Source organism: Thermobia domestica, chromosome 13, assembly GCF_964235325.1.
Source record: "Thermobia domestica chromosome 13, izTheDome1.hap1.1, whole genome shotgun sequence".
In the NCBI taxonomy this organism is placed as follows: domain Eukaryota; kingdom Metazoa; phylum Arthropoda; class Insecta; order Zygentoma; family Lepismatidae; genus Thermobia; species Thermobia domestica.
The window spans coordinates 139,491,188-139,512,611 of NC_137466.1; the positions used below are offsets into that span (position 1 = coordinate 139,491,188).

Consider the following 21,424-nt stretch of genomic DNA (forward strand, 5'->3'; position numbering starts at 1 on the left):
AAAAAGGTTGGAAGAAAGCACTGTGATCTAATAATTCCCCTATTTGTCTCACGGACAACGCTGAAAATTCTTGGTACTAGTAGTAATTTGTATGTGGAAAACCAAGAGATTTGAATGTACTGTATCAAATGAAAGAAGAAAATTTGGGGTTTCAGAGTTAGAAGTTAAAAATACATTTGAAATATGGATTTTTGAACTGCACTAGCTTGAAAACTACGAGGTCTTCCTTAAGTGGTTTGAGGAATTATACAGAAATAAATACAAACTAAGAATATATATGAGTATTGGCCGTGAGTTTCTGACTGAACCGTTCCCACTCATGTAACAGGTTTTGGAACGTAAGTTGAGTACCTGTTAGGAATCCTTCTGATACCTACCTGATACATTATGTAGACACGGTACTATTCACAAAAAATTAAATTTAGGTAAACCTTGGATTATACTTAACCAACTTTCTAATACAGTCTGTGTAACAGCTACAAAATGGGAAAGAAAGTGAAAGGAAATCGGCTAGGGCCTGCATTTAAGGTACAACTCTGGTGTTCTCCCGAGGAAAAAACTCAGTAAGGATGATCAACAAACGCTTATTCGAATCGGAACCTCTGAATTTCAAACTTAGAACTATACAGGGCGTTTCAAAAAATACCGACAACATTTGGGATATGATTCCTGACACGAAGATAAGACAAAAAAGTATAGACCTACCTGTGTGCACAAATGCTTCCTTTCGGAGTTACAGGGTGCCGAAAACATGAAAAAATAACTTTAAAGGTCCATAGCCCCAAAACTATAAGACCTACCGTAGATTTCACTCAGGAACTAATATCCAAAAATCCATGTTTCAGAATCCTAAGGTACTCACGCAACATTTTTTTTTTTTTTTTTTTTTTTTATGGAGACAGTTTGGCTACGGGCATACAATTTGAAGTGCTGACCAACTACCTCTATAAAAATTGTTGCAGAAGAACCTTAGGATTCTGAAACATGGATATTTGGATAATTCCTAATTCCTAAGTGAAGTCTTTACCCAACTACGGTAAGTCCCATAGTTTTGTAGCTATGGACCTTTAATTTTTTCGTGTTTTCCGCAGTCTAAAATTCCGAAAGGAAGCATTTGTGCATCTAGTTTGGTCTGTACTTTTTTGACATATCTTGATGTCAGGAATCACCTCCCAAACTTTGTCGGTATTGTTTTGAAACACTCTATATACAGCATTGCCTCCGGAATTACGAACGCCCCATAACTCGAAGAACTTGGAATACAAAAGAAAAATTCGAGCAAATTTTTGCCCCGGAATGCGAACGCTGCTTTGGAATCCGAACGCCTAGCACGCTTTCGTGTGTGTTAGTCTGTACGATTTTGCTGTACTTTTTAGCATTTATGCACTTCATTGTTCAGTTCGTTGTCGGAAGCTGTAGTGAAAGCATTTCGTGTAGCGATTTTCGCTGCTAATTTTATATTTTTTTCTTTTACCTGTTCCGTGTTATTTTCTATACATCCTAAACCCTATATAAAGACAAAGTAGCGTATTCACTTGGGTCCTAAACAGTTGTTTTTTATTCAAACAGTGTGATTATTTGTAATATCTTACATTAAAATTCATTGTATTTACTGTTAAACTCGAGTTCGTGGGACCCATTAACAGATTACTAGTTTCTATTATTTTAATTTTAGATCGGGAAAAATTGCCTTGGAACTCGATCAAGTTTCTGAAACAGATTAAAAGTTCGTGTTCTGAAGTATCACTGTTATAGCTATTAAGCTATCCGTAAGTTGAATTACTTATGGTTCTTTCGAAAATATTTGTTTCTTGGAACTGCGTCCAAGAAGGTGGAAGGTTTAGGCTTTACTGCTTTCTGCCCTTCTCGAGTTAAATACAAATACCTAACGAACAATAAAAATATACAATTTACCTTTAAATTACAATCAATTATTGTGCTGAAATATAGTGCTAAAATATTATAATTAGCGATCTAACCTGACTTAACCCACTAATTCAATATTCTTACATTCTATCAGTCACACACCAAAAAAGTTCACAGGTCATCTGAAGAACGGCCACTTCATTTACACGATGAATAGAAGATGCATGGCTACCTATACAATACAATAGTAAAATAGCAATTTAATAATTTCATTGTTGAGTTAAACATTGTGATCACCATGGAAATAATGTTTTGGGGATCTTCTGATGTTATAGCACCTCACCCATTCCTTCAATATTAGTTAACAAGAAATGGAAATCGAATTAGAGTGTATTTCTTATAAATATATTTTCTTTGAAACTTTATAACGATGTGTTCATTAACCTTAATATTGAAATTTAAACTTAATGGTAGAAAATACAGTCGATTAACACTCTAGGAATTATGTAATACGGCCATAAGGAAATAGTGTATCAGAAACTCTCTATTAGTCTTACTATACTGTATATGACACGGAACTGTGATTTTCAAGATGATGTGTTGTTATTCAAGTCTCGGGTGTTCCACAAGGAAGCATCTTAGATCACCAGTATGAGTCTTCTATAGCACAGCAGACCTATAACGTGAGTCCTTGTTAACATTGCATGCCGCGTCCTCAGGTTGTGAATCGAGGAGAAGGTCTTTAGATATAAAGGTTAGCTGCGAATATATTGAATAAGCAGCCACGGACAGACTACAAGGGGCGGTCCTCCAGCTTGGGGGTTTAGCGTGAGGCTAGAAATATTCACAAAAACCTCGGATCAAGACTATGGTAACTTTGACCTCTGCAAAGCAAAATGGACATAAGATTTTGAACATGGAAAATAAGGTGTCTTTATAGGGCAGGCGCGTTAAAATCAGTAACGAGTAATTTAGAGAAAAATAGGATGGACGTAATAGGAGGTCAGGAAATTAGATGAGAAGAAAAGGGAGTGGTGAAGTCTTACGTTCTTTCACAGGGAAGGAAATAAAAATCAACTAGGAACAGGACTTTTTGTTCACAGACTAATACTATCAGCAATTAAACGGGTTGCATTTATTAATGATAGACTTTCTTTTATTACTCTTAAGGGTCAGTGGTGTGATATTACTGTTCTAAATGTGCATACCCCAACAGAAGATAAGATGACGATATAAAAGACGATTTTACGAAGAAGAAGAAGAAGAAGAAGGGGTATTTGATCAATTTCCGCGATACCATATGAGAATTCTACCTAGGTATTATAGGATTTCAATGCGAAAGTAGGACGAGAGGATAATTTCAAACCGATTATAGGGAATGAAAGTTTGCATAAGGAAAGTAATGACAACAACGTTAAACTCATGAACTTTGCAACATCCAAAAACCTTACCGTAAAAAATACAAAATTTCCCCATCGCGACGTTTATAAATATATTGGACCTCACCAGATGGAAAAACACATAATCAATTTGATCACGTTTTAATAGATAGAAAAAGACAGTCTAGCATAATTGATGTTCGATCGTTCAGAGGAGCTGACTCTGACAGTGATCACTACCTGGTAGCAACGATTATAAAAGTGAGATTATCGTTGAATAAAGGAAATATTTAACACTTAAAAATGGAGTGGTTTAATTTAGAGAAATTAGAGGAGAGCCAGGCGAGAGGGGAATACCAGATTGAAGTGTCAAATAGATTCTCGGTTTTAGAAGGTTCGGAGTGCACTAGTATTGAGGATACTTGGGTTCAAATTACAAATAGCATTAAAATTTTGAGATAGCTATTAATCTTAATATGACGTGGTAATTGAGGCTTACTCGGTCTTGTGTGAGCTTACTATCCTTAAAGGACCTCACGCTATTAATCTCAATATGACATTTCCACTATCTGTGAGCCGCACTTTCTCGGCCTCGGATTCACCATACTCAGTAAAGCTTATGCTAGCTCGATGCGATTTCACTAAGGGTCCGGCTCTCTATTGTCAATGGGAAGGCTTGTGCATGCTTTTACAACCTCATTGGACCTCGCGCCTACTCGAACTCAGCCTCTGGTCCGCAATTCACTTAGAGCTGGTTCACGTATAGCACTCGTGCATTGCTGTCGCTCAATTTATTGATCTCGAAGAAGATTGAGCCCTAGAGTCGGGTCCACCAATTTATGCCGTTCACACTAACAAAATCTTAAGCAGTGTAGAATATACTTGGGGTGTTCAAGAAATATTTGAAAGATTTTGGGTATATTCCTAGAATGTCCTACAAACATTAGTTTTGTTTGCTACAATAATATCTCAGTTGCACAATTTGCAAGTGGAAATGGCCCACAACTAAACTGTGTATGAAGATTCATGGGAAACGTGTTCGGGTATGTCATGATGTGCCTCGTTTTGTAGGAAAACACCTAATAGAAAATAATGCGCAACTTCTTGTCGTTTCATCTGAAATATTTCTATTAGCTTTAATATGTAGTTTAGGCATGTTAATAGCACTTACCTTAAGCGAACGGAAACCCATGATGGAACACCAATGTGTCTTGTTGAGCTTCGACGACGGATCATAAAACATAGACTGAGCATCAATTTATCTGTTCTTATATATTAAATCAAGCGTACCATATAGTTAATTACTACAGATTGCGGGGGAAGAGACGGGAATTAGTATTTCTGATAAGGTATGAAGAAAGAAGACCAGTGCATGTAGTGGAGGGAGACTTTTTTATTATTATTAATCCTCGACAACTAAACTTAACTAGCCCTTCGCTTAATCCAAACATTTGTTCTATCGACAATAGAAGATTATTGCGTAAGAATCTTTATATTTTGCAAAATCTCACAAGTGAAGGAGATGCTTAGAATTGCTTAAATGTAATGAAAAAAAGGAAGGGGAACAGAGATAGCGTCACTAAGCTGTTGTTGACACACTGTCACCCATTGGATACAAATCTGAAAGAAGGCGGGAATTTACCGGGATTGTTTCATTTTACTAATGTAAGGATTAACTTTGCTTTACAAATATTTATTTTTTCTTCATTCTATATTTCTACTTTCATTTCCATAATTTATTTGTTTCATCATATATGTTCAGATAATCGGCGACGTAATAAAGATTATTGTTTAAAAAGTTTTGCCCTTTCTTCGGGGTATTTTTTTTACGAGACGAGAAAGAACATAAAGGCGTAATGGAAGAGAGAGACTCGTACCTCTGTTTTTTTTTCTTTTCATTTTTTGGACAGTAACTACTCACTTCGACACCTTATTTTATTTTATTTATACAGGGTGTTTCAAAACAATATCGAGAACGTTTGGGAGGTGATTCCTGACAGCAAGATAAGACAAAAAAGTATAGACCAACCTAACTGCACAAATGCTCTCTTTCGGAGTTATAGGCTTCCGGAAACACTAAAAAAAATGAAATTTAAAAGTCCATAGCTCCAAAACTATGGGACTTGTCGTAATCAGGCCAAGACTTCACTTAGGAACTAGTGTATGCCCTATCCAAATATCCAAGATTCAGAATCCTGCGGTACTTCCGCAGCAATTTTTATAGAGGTAGTTGGTGAGTACTTCAAATTATATGCCCGTAGCCAAACTCCCTCTATAAAAATTGTTGCGTGAGTACCTTAGGATTCTGAAACATGGATTTTTGGATAGGGCATATATTAGTTCTTAAGTGGCCTTGACCCGACTACGGTAGGTCCTATAATTTTAGAACTATGGACCTTTGAAGTTTATTTTGTTAATGTTTGCGGTAGCCTATAACTCCGAAAGGAAGCATTTGCGCACCCAAGTTGGTCTATACTTTTTGTCTTATCTTGGTGTCAGGAATCACCTCCCAAATGGTCTCTGTTGTTATGGAACACCCTGTATATACGGTATCCTTATTTATTTATTATACGTAGAAATCCATTTAATTTCATTTAAATTTGTTTTTTTTTTTTTTTAAGTGTATGGGTTTATCATATGTCACTTTCTCCTTTCTCTGTAATTGGCTAATCAAATTATGTTCCTAAACTAAAGCTCTCATTTCTATTCTGTATTATGGTGCTCATAAAGGGGAAAAAACATATTTTTTTCTTGGATTTTTTTCTGAATCAAATAGAATGATAACATGTAATATTTTCCATTGCACAAGTTTTGCTTTTAGTAGACTTAAATCTGATTTAAACTACCCACTGAGCAATACAATACGTTTATCATAAAAATTATTAACGTGTAACAGTTTCGCCAATTATCTACTTGGCTTCATCAGACACTCTTAATGAAATGTCTGATGAAGCCAAAGTGAATAGTTAACAAAACTGTTACACGTTATTTTTATTTTATTTATTTACTAGCAGCGTTCACCCCGCTTCGCTGCGGTCACCCCGGAACGCAATAAACTTTGTTACTTAGATAATTTTTACTTTTTCGCTTTCAAATTTCAGTAAATGTTAACATTATAGCGCCTGTCATTTATGTTAACCCGCCGAGTCACATGGTCATGCGGGTTGCATATAAATACGTTTATTTTTACCTATGATGAACTAATAACAAAGGATTTGTACGTATGGACACTTGAATGGTCAATTATCTCAAGACACTGGTAATTAAAAATTAAAGTGATATGATAAAAACCATCTAGGGTCCAAATCCTAATAACCCCCCAAAAATGAAAGAAATTGGTTCAGCCGTATTAGCGTGATGAGTTCACAAAGGATTTGTGCGTTCTCTTTTATATATATAGATTTATTTATTTTACAATAAACGTATTATTTTGCTCAGCGAGTACTTTAAGTCAAATTTAAATGTAACATGCAGTTATAGAGCTATAAACTGTAAATCAATCAAGTTAATTCTCGCGATAAAACTTAATTTTTCATTTTTCAGATTATTAGTAAATTACCGTTATTTGCATGTATCCATATAGATAGAGGGAAGAAACTAAAAGCTTAAGGAATTCTGTACAACTCAGTTTAATATTTGGCTTTGATCCATTGAACTGTTGTCAACTTCGTTTAGTCAATCTGCAATCTCTCCCTCACACACACGTTCAATCAACTACTCAGGTTGAGGTACAAAAAGTATTGAGAAGATATTGTACTGGCGTGATATTAGGATTAATTGAGTTTTATGGTTGTTCTTAAATATACGTAGTATTTTTATTAGGTGGCTATTCTTTTTCTTTCTTTCTTTTTTTTTCTTTTTTTTTTTTTTTTTTTTTTTTGTTTAAATCTTGGAACTTCAATTTCAAGCACTTTTCTTCTACCTATAGAGCTCTAAAATTCTGTACAGATACGTAAACTCGATGACAATAGACAATGTTTTCACATAACTATCGGTGTTGCTTATCATTTTACTATAAAATTACATGTTATTAAGTAATAAGTTGTTTTCTACTAACTATGTATCCTATTCTGCTATGCAACCATAAATGCTCTACAGTAGACATGCACAGTATAATATAAAGGAATTTTCGTAAATTACTCTTGTTTCACATCGTGAAACTGTGATCTAGACTTCAAGAACTGTTTGAGTATGAAAACATTTTATATACATGATTCTACAAACTACAAAAAGCAAACTCGATGACAATACACAATATTTTCACTTAGATTATCGCTGTAGCTTATCATTTTACTATAAAATTACACGTAATGAAGTAATTAGTTGTTTTCTACTATGTATCCTATTCTGCTATGCAACCAGAAATGTTCTACAGTAGGTCTGAACAGTATAACACACGGGGGAATTTTCGTAAATTACTTTCGTTTCACATTGTGAAACTACGATCTAGACTTCAAGAACTGTAACACATACTTCTATAAAATGCACAAAAAGTGTATATATATTCGTTTCTGTAGTAGCTGCCTTAACTTAGATTTTAAGGGTGTTGTTATTCTAGCAACACTAATTACTATGGATTGCATCACTGAACATTCTTCAGGTTCATATTTGCTGTTGTAGAATAACATTATCTATGATTATGGTAAGTTACATTTCATTATCTCCTTTCACTTATGAAAAACAAGCAAAAGAAAAATGTTAAATTTTGTATTATTGTTTGGTGAGGCAGGCTCTTAAGTAAATACTTTGAAGGAAACTCTCCGTCTCCATGGACGTCATCCATTCGCCACTTTTTTTTTTCTTTTTTTTTCAAATTGGAGATTTTATGAGGTTGATAATTAAGTGGGTTAGTTTTTAGTTGCTAATAGATAGGCCATTTTTTTTTACGGATATTTCAATAGACCATTACGAATGGCTTCGTAATGGGATTAAAAAAAAACTCGATTTTGTATTGGCTTCGCCTATTTCGGGCTGTACTGCTATATGTATGTAACGCTCTGTATCTTGAGAACAAAGCGAGCGTTAAACAAACGGTCCTTAGAAAGAATCATAACACATGACCTATCTGCACATAGTGTCATCAGGAATATATTTTAGGGGGTGTTCTCGATCGTATCTCAAAGACGAAAGAAGTTGTTGAAGAATGGACTTTAGATTTGGGACTAGCACCATCGATGTTTTTAGTGTCATAACCTGGTTTTCAATTCTGCTGGTAGGAATTATATCGTGGAGGAAGACGGGGCATTACCGAGTAGCGATTCTAGGTTAAATATGTCGCAAAATATAACATCTTTGCAGTAAGGGTTTGACATCAATTAAAAGATGCTGAAAAACCATCCTTTGATATAAATCAGAAATGGTAATTCCTAATCTGAAAATTGTTTGACAATAACTATTTTTCTTTTCGAGATATAGACTATCAACACTATGGCGAACTAGCTTTTTTTTTTTAAAGTTTTACAGAACCACCAGAATAAGACTTTAGTTCCAATTCAATTAAAATTGAAATATCGGGTGTGTAGGTTTTCTCGGGGTTCTCCCGTTTTCTCCCACTTTCGTTATTCCATGGTTATCATTCGTTTCATCATCACCTTTTCCCATAACCTCGCTGCATAGTCGTGGGATGACAAACTAAAAAAAAAATGAAATATTACTTAGAAACTTTTATATCTAGACTGCGAGGGAGAAACAGTATGTCAAATTGGCCAAAATGAGATAAATCAAAATTGGAGATCTATGTGTCATGCTCCACCTCTGGTTAACTTGGTATAAGTCAATTCTAAACGTGAGTTGAATATTCGCGTCTTGGTACTGTCAGTATACGTGATTTATACTTATGGTTGGTATAATAAAAAAAATCGCGTCGTGAAAACCTGTGTTTTTTTACCTATACTGTTCCTTCCGCGCAGTTTAGATATTATTACTGTATTTTAGTGAAAATTCCAGTTTAAATTTGTAAAAATATTAATATTTTTATTTCTTTTTCATTTTAGGTGAGTAAAGCAACTAAATTGAAGAAATGATGTGGAAACCAGGTAATAATAATAATAATAATAATAATAATAATAATAATAATAATAATAATAATAATAATAATAATAATAAGAAGAAGAAGAAGAAGAAGAAGAAGAAGTAGGTTTGGCCTGTTATTTCATTAATACTGATTTAAGTTGTTCTCTGTATATTTAAAGTAATATGTATCTTGATTTTGTTCCCATAAGATAGTATCCTTTTCAATAGCATTTAGCTTCAAAACTATTCTATAAATTTGAAGGCTCCCTTGTGACTATATAGTAAGCGTACGCATCTTTGGCGTGGAAGACCCGGATTCAATTCCTGGCGAGATCTCATGTGGTTCAGATACCATGTTAAGTTGTAGGTTCGCGTTTCATATAGCTTCGCTGCTGAAAGCAATGCTACACCCCTAATCCATCAATCTACAAATTTGAATACTGTTTGGTTTACTTTTCATGCAGGCCATGTTCTGTTTGTTTCTCTGGCGCTTAAAGTCTCCTTTTGAAAATCAACTCTCTATGGGACGTTGACTTGCTGGTTACCGTGGTATCTGAACAACATGACCCCCACTGGGAATCGAATCTGACTCTTCCATATCAAAATCAGTGATAGCTACTAAGAATTCTTAATATAAGAATCAACTGAAACGTAAACATAAGGTAGTTTACAAAATGGAGTTCAATCTACATTAGTAACATTGGCAACTTTTAAACACAATACAAAGAAACACATTAAACGTAAAACATTCTCTTCTGGGTATTCGTTACATTAGTCACTAATTATGTCTACTACTGCGTCATTGTAATTATCTATGTGTTAGTAAATTAACTGTGTTACTAAATCAGGTAAGACGGGGAAGTCCTGATAAATACATACGTTTAGATAGGTAAAAGTGGTAAAAGACGCAGAAGGAAGTTATCAGAGTTCTTCAATAAACAAGAAAATCTATAGATAAAAATAATAACGGTTCAGTTAACTTACATATACTATGTTTTCCTTTTCTTTGAGACTAAATGCAGACACTGAAAATTGTGTAATATTTCCGCCTTATTTTGAAATAAGTAATAATTGTCGATTAAAATATAATATATTGCGTGGTCTTATATACACAAGAATTACTAAATTTGTTCGTACTTGGCTTGTCCTGTCTGAAGGCTTTGCCCAAGACAAGGTTCCAGTCTACTTACCTTAACATAGCTTGATGGGGCCACTATGCTAGAATAGTATGGATAGGATAAACATTTTCCCCCTCTGGAATCTGGAATCTGAAACTGGAAATTAGGAATCTGGAGTGAAGGGTAAGATTAGAAATAGAAGTACTACGTATGCAAGAATTGAATAATGATGGCTTTACAGGGTGATGAATAGAATTTATTAATATGCATTATGATTACAAAATACCTTTAGTTTACAACCTTTATCAATAATTCAGGGAAAAACCGAGCTTCTGCTGTTTATAGTTCTCGCTTTTATCATATTTTTACTTTTGATAAGATGACGCTTAAATGTTTAATACTTTTTAAACTTTTTAAATTTTATTTGTTATAGTACGTAATTCTGTGACACTTTATGGTAGGGTATTCCAGGCTTTATTTAATACATTGCTGCCTTGTATATTTCAAATCATATTTTAATGGTGGTCTCCGATTTTCTAAACTTGTTTGTCTTTGCCTGTGTGGTTACTTACTGTGTGTTTTATTTGAAAAAAAAAAAATGTGGTGAAAATATAATTGCATGGCGCAAATTGTCATCGAAACTTTATGATGAGTCGAGAAAAAGTAGTTGAAATAATCAGATGTTTTACGGCTAAACAGAAGTAAGTTTTGCAGATTAAAATTATTCGTTGCATGGTTTTTGCCTCTCGTGGAGTTTCCCCGCAGTTGCAGTGGCTTTTATCCTTAACTATTTTGTACTTGTGGTTTATTCCTATTGTTCTTCATAAGACGACATATTTCTTGTCTCGTCTCCATTTTTTTTTTGTCTCGAAAACAAGATGAATCTTGAGACTAGAAGAACTTTTTTTTAAAAAAAAAATCGAGACGAGATTAGAAATTTTACTAGTCTCGTTATCAACACTCCTAGTCTTAAATCTCAAACACTATTTCAGTATTACATGCTTCATAGTACAAAAAACTATAAATTGATAAATGGGTTATAGGAACATAATGGAAAGCATTTATCAACATTTAAAGATACACAAGTCATTACACAGATACTCCAATAATAATTATGATTTAAGTGTTATACGAGGGCTGTTGTAGAAGTTTCTGCAATCAATATAACCAAAGACAAGTGGAATTCTGGAAATAGCTTTATTTATTTATTTATTTATTTTTACGAAGTATTTACTTTTAACATCGATTTGCCTTTTGCATACGCTCAAACCAATTTTGAAAGAATTTTTCCTCTTTGAGGGTGCTACCTCAGACGACACTGCTGTTCGGAATGCGTTAACATCTGCTTTAGGCGACACAAATCGCTCACCACGCACTTTATATTTCATGGATGACCAATACATACATACATATATATATATATATATATATATATATATATATATATATATATATATATATATATAATTAGATGATAAATCAGGTGAATACGGACAATGAGTCATTAATTCGACATTTTTGCTGGGCAAAAACCCAACAATCTGGCGTGCTGAGTTGTGTGACGAATGATGCAACGTTTTTTTGTTTTTTTTGTTTTTTTGTTTTGCGCGATTCATTGATGGCCTCTCGCAAATAAATTCTTGCACCACTAGCATTTCTTCGAGCAGGGTTTCTCAAATTGTGCTCCGTGGAGACCCAGGACTCCCTAAGAGCTGATCAAGGACTCTGCTTTAAACATGGAAATAATGAAAAAAGAAACCACGAAACTCATCAAATAAAATAGCTATCTAGAAAAAATCACCTCAATGGAACAACATTCTCAAATTCCTCTTGGTTAGAAAACAATTACTGAATCTCCGTGTATTTTGAATTTGTTACTTTCTGATAACTATCAGTTGTAAGCAAAATGTAATTTTCTTCGCGTTACGTAACACTGTATTTCAAAATGCTTGCTGTCAGTTTCTACATTTGCAAATCTGTATTCCTTTCATCAGAGTTTACGTTTCACCGATTTGAAGAATAAAAACCGACTTTACATCTAAAAATTTTTTCCTCCTATGGATTTTATCTTGCTTTTTAGCATTTTTATTTATTTTTTACATTGTTATTTGAAGGATTTGGTATCCATGCATTTTAAGTCTCCGTAAACACTACAACAAACTGTAGAGATTAAAATTGTATACTTTTAACTTTATTCTCCGATGCTACCTCACTTTGTAATTCTTTATATTATAACATTTATAACAAAATTCTCATTCTAAATCTTGAAGTTATTTACTGCAATGATGCATGTATGTGTCACATAAAATTTCACCAAGTCATATATGTCAATTATTTTCTCTCTCCTCTCCTCTCTCTCTCTCTCTCTCTCTGTATGTTTTTTCTTTCTCTCTGAAGAGGAGAGATTTTATTGTCCATAAAAAGTATTATATATAACTATCTCTGGTAAAAAAAGAAAGAATTAAGTGAACTTAAAACTTGTCTCTCTTTTTTTAAAACTCGGTTGAAGAGATTTACGATGGCACTTATTCTGAGATTGCAAGCTTTTTTCGGTAGTGGAAAAAGTCATTAACTTAATGGAGAAAAGAGTTCGGACTTTGGCAAATGTTGTCTGTTCTGATCCACTGCCATGAAAGAATTAATTCAGGAACAATATTCTAAAAATTCACACTCACTAAGACATAATTTTTCTCCATTGCAGAATTATTTTTATACCAGGAAATACGGATTTTTTTTTAAAATATAGAGCTTGTGCTTTTTTACTTGTATACTTTGACTTTCGTATTTCCATTATATATATATATATATATATATATATATATATATATATATATATATATATATATATATATATATATATATATATATATATATATATCAGAAGGATATAATATCCTTCTTTCTAAGTCAAGATTTTGACTATTTTTTCCTCCTACTGCGTACTGATGGTACATTATTCATGCCAAAATTCTTAAGAAAAGCAATTAAACTCTCCAAAGTTATGATCCATGAAGACCATCAGGGCCAGCAGACGTCTTTCAATTGGGTGATGCCTGATCTTGGGGTCCGAGGGGCCATATCCTCCTTAACATTAAATTGAGTCCACCCCAGGAGCAGTATATCTTTAGTTGGATTTCTAGCAACGAAACAGACATACTCAGAAACAGACAACGAAACAAACAAACTTACAGAGAAATTGGCGCGGTTGGGCGCTGAATGTGGTGAGCACACTAAATTCCAGTACCATAATTTACGGCATTCTAAACCAGAGTTCAGTACCTCTTAACCCAAATGAGTAGTTGTTCATTTGCCTCACGTTTTTTTTTTTTTTTTTTTCATCTTCGACGAAAATTCTATGCTTTTACCCTCGTATCGGATCCGGGACAATATGTCCACCAAAGGCCATTCAGATAGATTAAAGTACTAAAAGTATATAACACTAGATAAATCTTTCTTTTTAACTAAAAGATTTCACAATCCTTTTATTTCCCTCTTTTATTTCCTTTTATTACAGGTGAAAGTGAACTTCTAGTGAATAAATAAATAAGGACACAATATGCAGGTTATTTACATACTATTTTCTCTCCTGTAAATTTCACAAACATACAGTACATTTCTCGTCATGTATAAAATATTACAGAAAATATTTAACAATGTTGATGTTCTTCTTTATTCACTTGTCGATAAGAAAAAAAACGCACCTGAATTCCCACGCTGCATTAATAATAATAATAATAATAATAATAATAATAATAATAATAATAATAATAATAATAATAATAATAATAAAAATATGAAAATAAAACTTAAATATGTCGTGTATTACTTTCTTTAAATTTCTGGGTGAATTAACTATTAATTGCGTTCTTTCCTTCTTATTTAATAGTTTTGTGAATAAATATTATGCTTAATCGAGAACAAGTATATTTTGTTTCCACACGTGTTTGTTTTGGAAATTGATTGTTCCTCATTTGATATATTACTTTCTTTCTCTCATTTGTTCATTGTTTTGTTTTCTTCTTTCTTTAAATACCAGAGCACAAATTTCGTTTGTTGGTACTTGATTTTTTAAGGATTACATATAATTAAGTCATTCCTCACTAGTATGGACTTCACCGATATTAAAGAAAAGACTTCAGAGTAAAAAGTTAACAACACACACTGATAAGCTTATTGATGATTCATTCAGGGGTGAATCCAGGGCGTCGATCGGGGCGATCGCTCCCTCCCAAAAGAGGAAACTTTCTTATTTTATATGTAAATAAAACCTATTCCAAAGTTTGGAGCTCTTAAAAGTAGCTCTAAGTAGCAATGTTACAACCCACCGTTCCCCCCAGAAGTCCGTCCTGGATCCGCCCCTGGATACATTATAACTACTTTCCTCTCGTGGAGAATTTTGTTGGGGTGGATTATACTTATAGTGAAAAATCCCATATATGTTCTCAATTTGTTTCCGAAGAATTTTCCGATCGGTTCAAGATCCCATGAATTTTATTTCGAAGAATTAATGTTGAAAAAAGTCCATAAAATCGTACTTTTCCCACGGGTTGGCATCATTGCACAGAGCTGATCCGATCTTGAGACGGAAGCAGACTTTGATTTGCGTAGTGCGCAATACATGTGAAATATTTTCCTACGCACGCTCTTTGATTCTTGAAGCACAGGCTTGAGGTTTGAACTTACATATCATACTTCATCTATAAAACTCATGGGATCTTTAACCCACTTAGCATGCAAGTAGATTTTGACCCAGATTAGTGCGGATGTGAAATCTTTTAGACTCTTGGTTTCCGAATCATGTGTAATCAAATTTCGGATTTACACTCAGTTTAACTTTTGCGAAATAATAATCATCACGGATTCCTATCATGCACACATTCAAAATATCCGACAACCCCCGGACCTAACTTAAAGTGCCGGATTCTGAGTTGAGTTGATTTTGAGTTTAACGTCCCTTTCAGCAGAGAGGCTATATGAATGGGACCTACTGATTAATGTGGAATCCGAACCACATGAGCTCACGCCGGGAATCAAACCCGGGTCTCCCACGCCAAAGGCGCGTACGCTAACCAGTTAGCCACGTATGCCGGGTTTTGGGTAGCAATATATGATGTATATATCTAATAGAAAATTACTATGTACAGTCATTAAAAAGAAAACTAACACGTTTTACTTTTTTTTCTGAATCAATAATGGAGCTATAACAGCGAAAAATAAATATTTAAACGAGATGGAATTAGCAGAAATGCCTGTTACCAAGTTACAATACAAGCAAGACTTAAGAACTGACTATCGACTACAGTGCCATCAAAACACAAACGGCGTCTCCAGGGAGAAAAAATCAGTGGCGGGCCAACGTGGTAAATTTGAAAATACGCTCCGAAATCCATGCCGGAAATCTGAAGGAACTGGTTTATCGATAGCCGGAGTTTTGAATGCTAACCTGTAGTTATCAGAAAGATTTACGTAAAATCAATGAAGGAAGAAATTTCCGTAATCAGTAAACGAATACTTTAAAAGATGCAAAGCTTTGAATTCTTCCAATAGTAATTATCACAGCTAAAACTGGTCTGCCTTATCCAATAGTTTTAGTTTTCAAATATTCTGAGCGAACACTATGTTATTTGTAAGACTAGTCATAAACGCACACTTCCGAGCTTTTATTAAGGATCTTGAAGTAATGTAGTCTAACCATAAGCTTCGTTTGGTTTCGCGCCTGATTAGATTATATTGATTGATTTTTTTTTACAAGCTTTATGTAACATTAATGGAGTTGGCAGGTGCACAAGATCATCTAACCTTGCACAAAATATTATTTTTTATTTATTTATTTGACCATCTTCCAAATATAACCTGACGAGTCCAATTTTCACTGCGATCAATGAACATTCAATGAAAATAATAAGGTTAATAACAGGAACGGAAGTGTAAACAAATCGGTAAGGTTTATATTTTTTAACAGTACCTTCTCGACATTCGCCTCGTGGATTGAAAGAAAACTTTGAGAGAGCTTTAATCAGAATTAGTTGATACCTAATTCCAACGCGGAACCTTCCATTTGATGTTCATGAATACTAACTACTGAAAACAGTGATGAATTCAGTGATGACCTCCGAGGGGGAGTAGTAGTTCCTCCGCGGGGCCATATCTACTATCGTACTTAAATGTAGATTCCCAATAATTTTGCAGTACTGCTTTTCACTCCCAGTGTGTTGAAATACCCCTCCCCGGGAGAAATAATCTAAAATCATCACTGACTAGAGGTCATCTCCACTACATTATCTAGCATACAAAGAGTTGAATTAGAAAATCACATCGTAAGCACGGGCAATAAGTCCTTGAATGTACGGAATAGACAGAAATCCGATTGATAAGAAGACATAAATATGAAGTAACAGTAATGACACCATCTTTAATTTCTTCAGGGGCAGAAAGCTGTTTTGAAGAGCAGCCGTTTTTTCGAAATTGATAGTTTTATATTACTTAACCTACGTACTGTATATTACAATGTGTGTTGGGGGCAGTAGTTACAATTAGGGGTGCTTGTCCCCTTAACCTCCTGTGACGTCACTGTGTATTAGATTTCATTTGTATGTAAGCTCGTCTGCTTCCATTCTTGTACACCACCAAGTAGCTGCTGAAGATAGATTAACCAACCCCCTTCCCCCCAGAAAAAGGCTCGTTCAGTGCATTAGGAAATCAAGTCCAGTTTAGGTCTTTTTGGACACATTTCATCTTTAAGATCTCTATCTGAAGCTTCTTTCAGACCCTAGAACAGCGTTTCTCAACCGGTGTGCCGCGGCACACTGGTGTGCAGCGAATGGGCCGCTGGTGTGCCGCGAGGAAATCGAAACAAAATTATTAATTCTATAGCAACCAAATTGCAAGACATAGGGAAAAAATATATATTTTTGTATTTCACATTACTATGAATTTCTACCATGGGAAAATACTACTGTAATTGTAATATATTATTCTACATCTATTACTGTGTAGCAGACAGTATTTCGGCTCGTACACATTTCCACTATTAACTGTTATATTACGTTAACCCGAGTCATACGAACACCGAGAAATGGAAGCACTTGTACGGTACGCGTCAAGTGAACGTTCGAGCACTCATTCGCACGTGAATGACAGAACAACACTTTGTTCAACAGCTGTGTTTTGAGTGACTTCCACGCATCGCAAGTTGTGTGATTGCAATAATATGCACCGGTTTAGGTTAAAACAGCAAAGTTAAAAGTATAAGACATTTGTTTGTTCGCTCGTTATTTAGTGATCTTCGTTCTTAGTGAAAGGTTGGATACAGTTTTCGAAAAAGAAAGTGTATTTTTAAAAATCTGAGTCCTTTATTTCATTGCAATTGTTTTCTATTTTAAAATTAGAATAAAAAATAAGCATAATGAATTAGCATGGGGGAAAACCAGTGATCGAGCTTTCATCTCTGTGAGAAGGAGATCAGTAATCACAGAAAAAAAATACAACGGTATTTTATATTTGCAAATAATAATAATAATAATAATAATAATAATAATAATAATAATAATAATAATAATAATAATAATAATAATAATAACAATGAGTGTGCCGCGAGAATTCAGGTTACACCCGTAGTGTGCCGCAAGTTGAAAAAGGTTGGGAAACGCTGCCCTAGAAGATTTATATTTAGATATTGTAAATAATCCTTATAATGTGTAAAGAGTGTTAACATTTCCATGTGCCTTGAGTGTACCACACAACTTTATACCTTTCTCATTACTTTTCCCTTGTAATTTGAACGTCCAAAATAGTAAATTGAAATATTATCCTATATAACCTATCAGTGTAATGTGTTAGTTGCTTCACCTCTTACATTAACAACATTCCATTATGATTAATCTTATCAGTTACTTGGCGCTTTTTTTTTTATTTACTTGTATCAACTGCAAAATTTCCACTTAAGGTGTCTTATGTGTTTCTCTCTCTGTGTGTATGTGTATGTGTATATATATATGTGTGTGTGTATATGTGTTTGTCCGTTTGTCTTCAAGTGTGTGGTGACAAGATTAGCAATGTAGGTGATTATATTCTGACTGAGAGTCGTCATAGCCCTCATATTAACAATAAATGTTTATCAGTCACTGGTTAAGTCAATACATTCGATGATACCGTTGTAGTTATTTGGTATTTAGAGTATGTTATTTATCATTACTCAAGTTGAGAACATATGGTAGTGAAGTGAAGTTGAAGTACTTCGGTCCCTGTATTTCTTGAAATTTATTTGAAAATTTTTTTGACAAGGAGCATAAGGATAGATGAGAAATTTAATTTTATTAGTGATGTAAGTTCACGTGAACGCGATTCTTTTTCGGTCTCGTGGGATTTTTTTTTTTAAAAAAGGAACAAATCACTCAATACGACGTTTGTTATCAAAAGTGGAACAAGTGTCTGGGATTTAGTGCTTTTTAGTTTAGATGTGATTAATCAATATCGCAGAACATGAGTGTGAGGAAAGTGTTAAGGTAGGTTTTCTATTAATTTATTTGTTATCAAACACATTCCCCTAGCAACTATCCATTTTTTTGGTTTATTAACTTTTTTTTTATGCATGTGTTACCTTATACTTTATTATTTAGCTTAATCATTGTAGCTACAGATTCCTCCAACACCAATTCCCCTTCAAATCGTAGTTTTATACAAGAACATTTGAAGCACATTCTTCCAGTACTAACGCGATTCTTCCATATTTTACGAGGGAGACAATTAAAATGATGTCTCTAAAAGAAAAGCCCTCGGAATAGTTGAAAGTGTCTGTTATTATAATTACTAGAATCAGAATTTGTATACACTAAACTTTTAGTGTCACATTAAACAACATAAAAAGGAGTTAGATTTGTAACAGTGTACATAACGTTAAAAAAATCTGGTTTTAATTTTTTAACGGCTCAACAGTACAAGTTTCTCTACCACCATCTTCCTGTCAATAATTCTCATTTCTTCTTGCCAATCACTTCCCACGCTAAAACTATGATGTACAGTGTATTCACTCAATAGGAGTGCAGATCGGCAAGTGTCTTTGAAGTTTCCATGCTGAATTTTACAACACTATCTCTTTCTTCCTCCATCGCCCTTTTGACCTCATTTGCGGAGTTGCAATATCTTAACACCCACTATGTCTGTTCTCTCTTCCTTGTACTATGGCTAACATAGGCGCCGACTTGAAGAAAATATTGGGAGGGGGCTAAATAATGAATTTATTATCAACTGCTGGATAAAGGCCCCCTTCCCTCCAATCTCGGTCCGCTGCATCCGCTCCGCTGTTAAATTCATGACCTACGTCAAATTTGTCTAAAGGCATTAAAACAAATTCAAGTTCAAATTCTGGACGCTTCACTGCACATTATCTTCACTTGTCATATCAATGTTGCCATAGTGTTGGTTGAAGCTTCAGTGCTCTATTAAACACCGTTTTGAAAACGGTGCTTTCTATCAAACAGGGGCGGATCCAGGACTGACTTCTGGGGGGGCGGTGGGTTGTCATACTGCTACTTTTAAGGGCACAAAACTTGGGAATATGTTTTATTTATATATATAAAATAAGAAAGTTTTCCTCTTCTGGGGGGGGGGGGCGATCGCCCCCCCCTGGATCCGCCCCTGCTATCAAATATGTTCCTAATATTGAACTAAAGGCACGACGAAATTTATGACAGAAATTCTAGCTCCTCTTTGTTAATTCTTCCTCAACTGGGTTATATTGGGGGAATTGAGGATCCCACCTTTAAATATTGGGGAGACCAAAAGTGTCCTGCCTCCCCAAAGTCGGCACCTATGATGGCTAATATGAAACAGATGTCAGGCAATGTAAGAACACGCAAGCTGGTCGTGGGAACACGGAGTCCAACACTAACTTAAAAAGGACAGCATTTGGAACTGCGGCAACTAAGGCTCTACGTGGATTTGACTGTCGATTGTTTGAAATGAGGATTCTGGTTAACCATATAGTTATCGGGGATGTTTTCTGCAAGATTCCTCGGAAAATGACTTAGTTATAGCACGAGCCACCACATGTAGAAGACGGCATTCATTTTATAAGAACTGCACTCCGATTGGAGAAACTAACTGTACTTGAAAGGCGACTGGAGGTGGCACTATAATTTGAAATTGCATATTACCTGTCTCCTCTCAAAATGCATCTTGCCTCACTCTCCATTTTTCACTCAAAAACTTCAGTGTTGCAGTGGCAATCGATTTATATTTCATAATGACGTGATATTTTCTCAATTAATATTGAAACGGGAAATAATAGTAGATTTCTACTACTTCCGTCTTTAGTAGAGAGATTAGTGTGGAAATGAAATACATCCTCAGGACGCTTAATTGATTCCAGAAAACCACTTCTTGCTATCTATTACCATTTTTACTCTATAATGATCACCGTTAAAGTCGGAAGTGATTGGTTTCTTCCACTTCCGGTTTGAATAGAGGGTTAAGAGAGAAGATGGCAACTATTCTTACAAGGGAATATTCCGATTTGGGGAATTCAATCGCTGAAAATGATTGCTAGCACTGGATTCAGCAACAAAAGAAACAAAAAAAGAGGGTGTTTAGTGGCAAACCGTATATAGGGTGGGAGATAAGTGATAGAAATTGCGTAGATAGAACATAGAAAATGTGTAGAAATGCTATGTTAATTTTGAAACGAGTAGAGGGATTGAGGTCAAATGTTGGATATGCTTAATGTATGTAGAGCTCCACAGAATAGGCGTAATGTAAATCATGGGGGACATCAGAAAAGCCGCCATGTTGGAATTACCGCAAGAAGAATATAGGGGAAAGGGGTCATGTGACATATAGCTCTTGATGCATACCGTCAATTAAAATCAATAGTGTGACATCCTTTGTAACAGGAGGTGTTCCACGCTATGGCAATGTAGCAATACTGTCGTAAAGGTGACGTGAATGAGGAACAGCCACAAACATGAATAAGGCCACATTCCAGCCAACAGACGTCCCGATCCACCCAATATTCGTTCACATGCTGGTAAAAGTGCAAATGTGACCAAGGCT

At 34.7% G+C, this 21,424-nt stretch overlaps 2 protein-coding genes across 3 annotated transcripts in view; one reads left to right on the top strand and one right to left on the bottom strand.

The window, feature by feature from the left end:
• LOC145668579 (uncharacterized) overlaps positions 1-4,473 on the bottom strand; it is a 151,284-nt gene extending 146,811 nt beyond the window's left edge. The window contains exon 1 of the mRNA XM_081736583.1: positions 4,417-4,473. Coding sequence (XP_081592709.1) covers positions 4,417-4,437 — 21 coding nt within the window. The 5' untranslated portion in view covers positions 4,438-4,473. The remainder of the gene's footprint in view (positions 1-4,416) is intronic.
• fray (oxidative stress responsive kinase frayed) overlaps positions 1-21,424 on the top strand; it is a 217,980-nt gene that overhangs the window by 90,287 nt on the left and 106,269 nt on the right. The window lies entirely within an intron of this gene.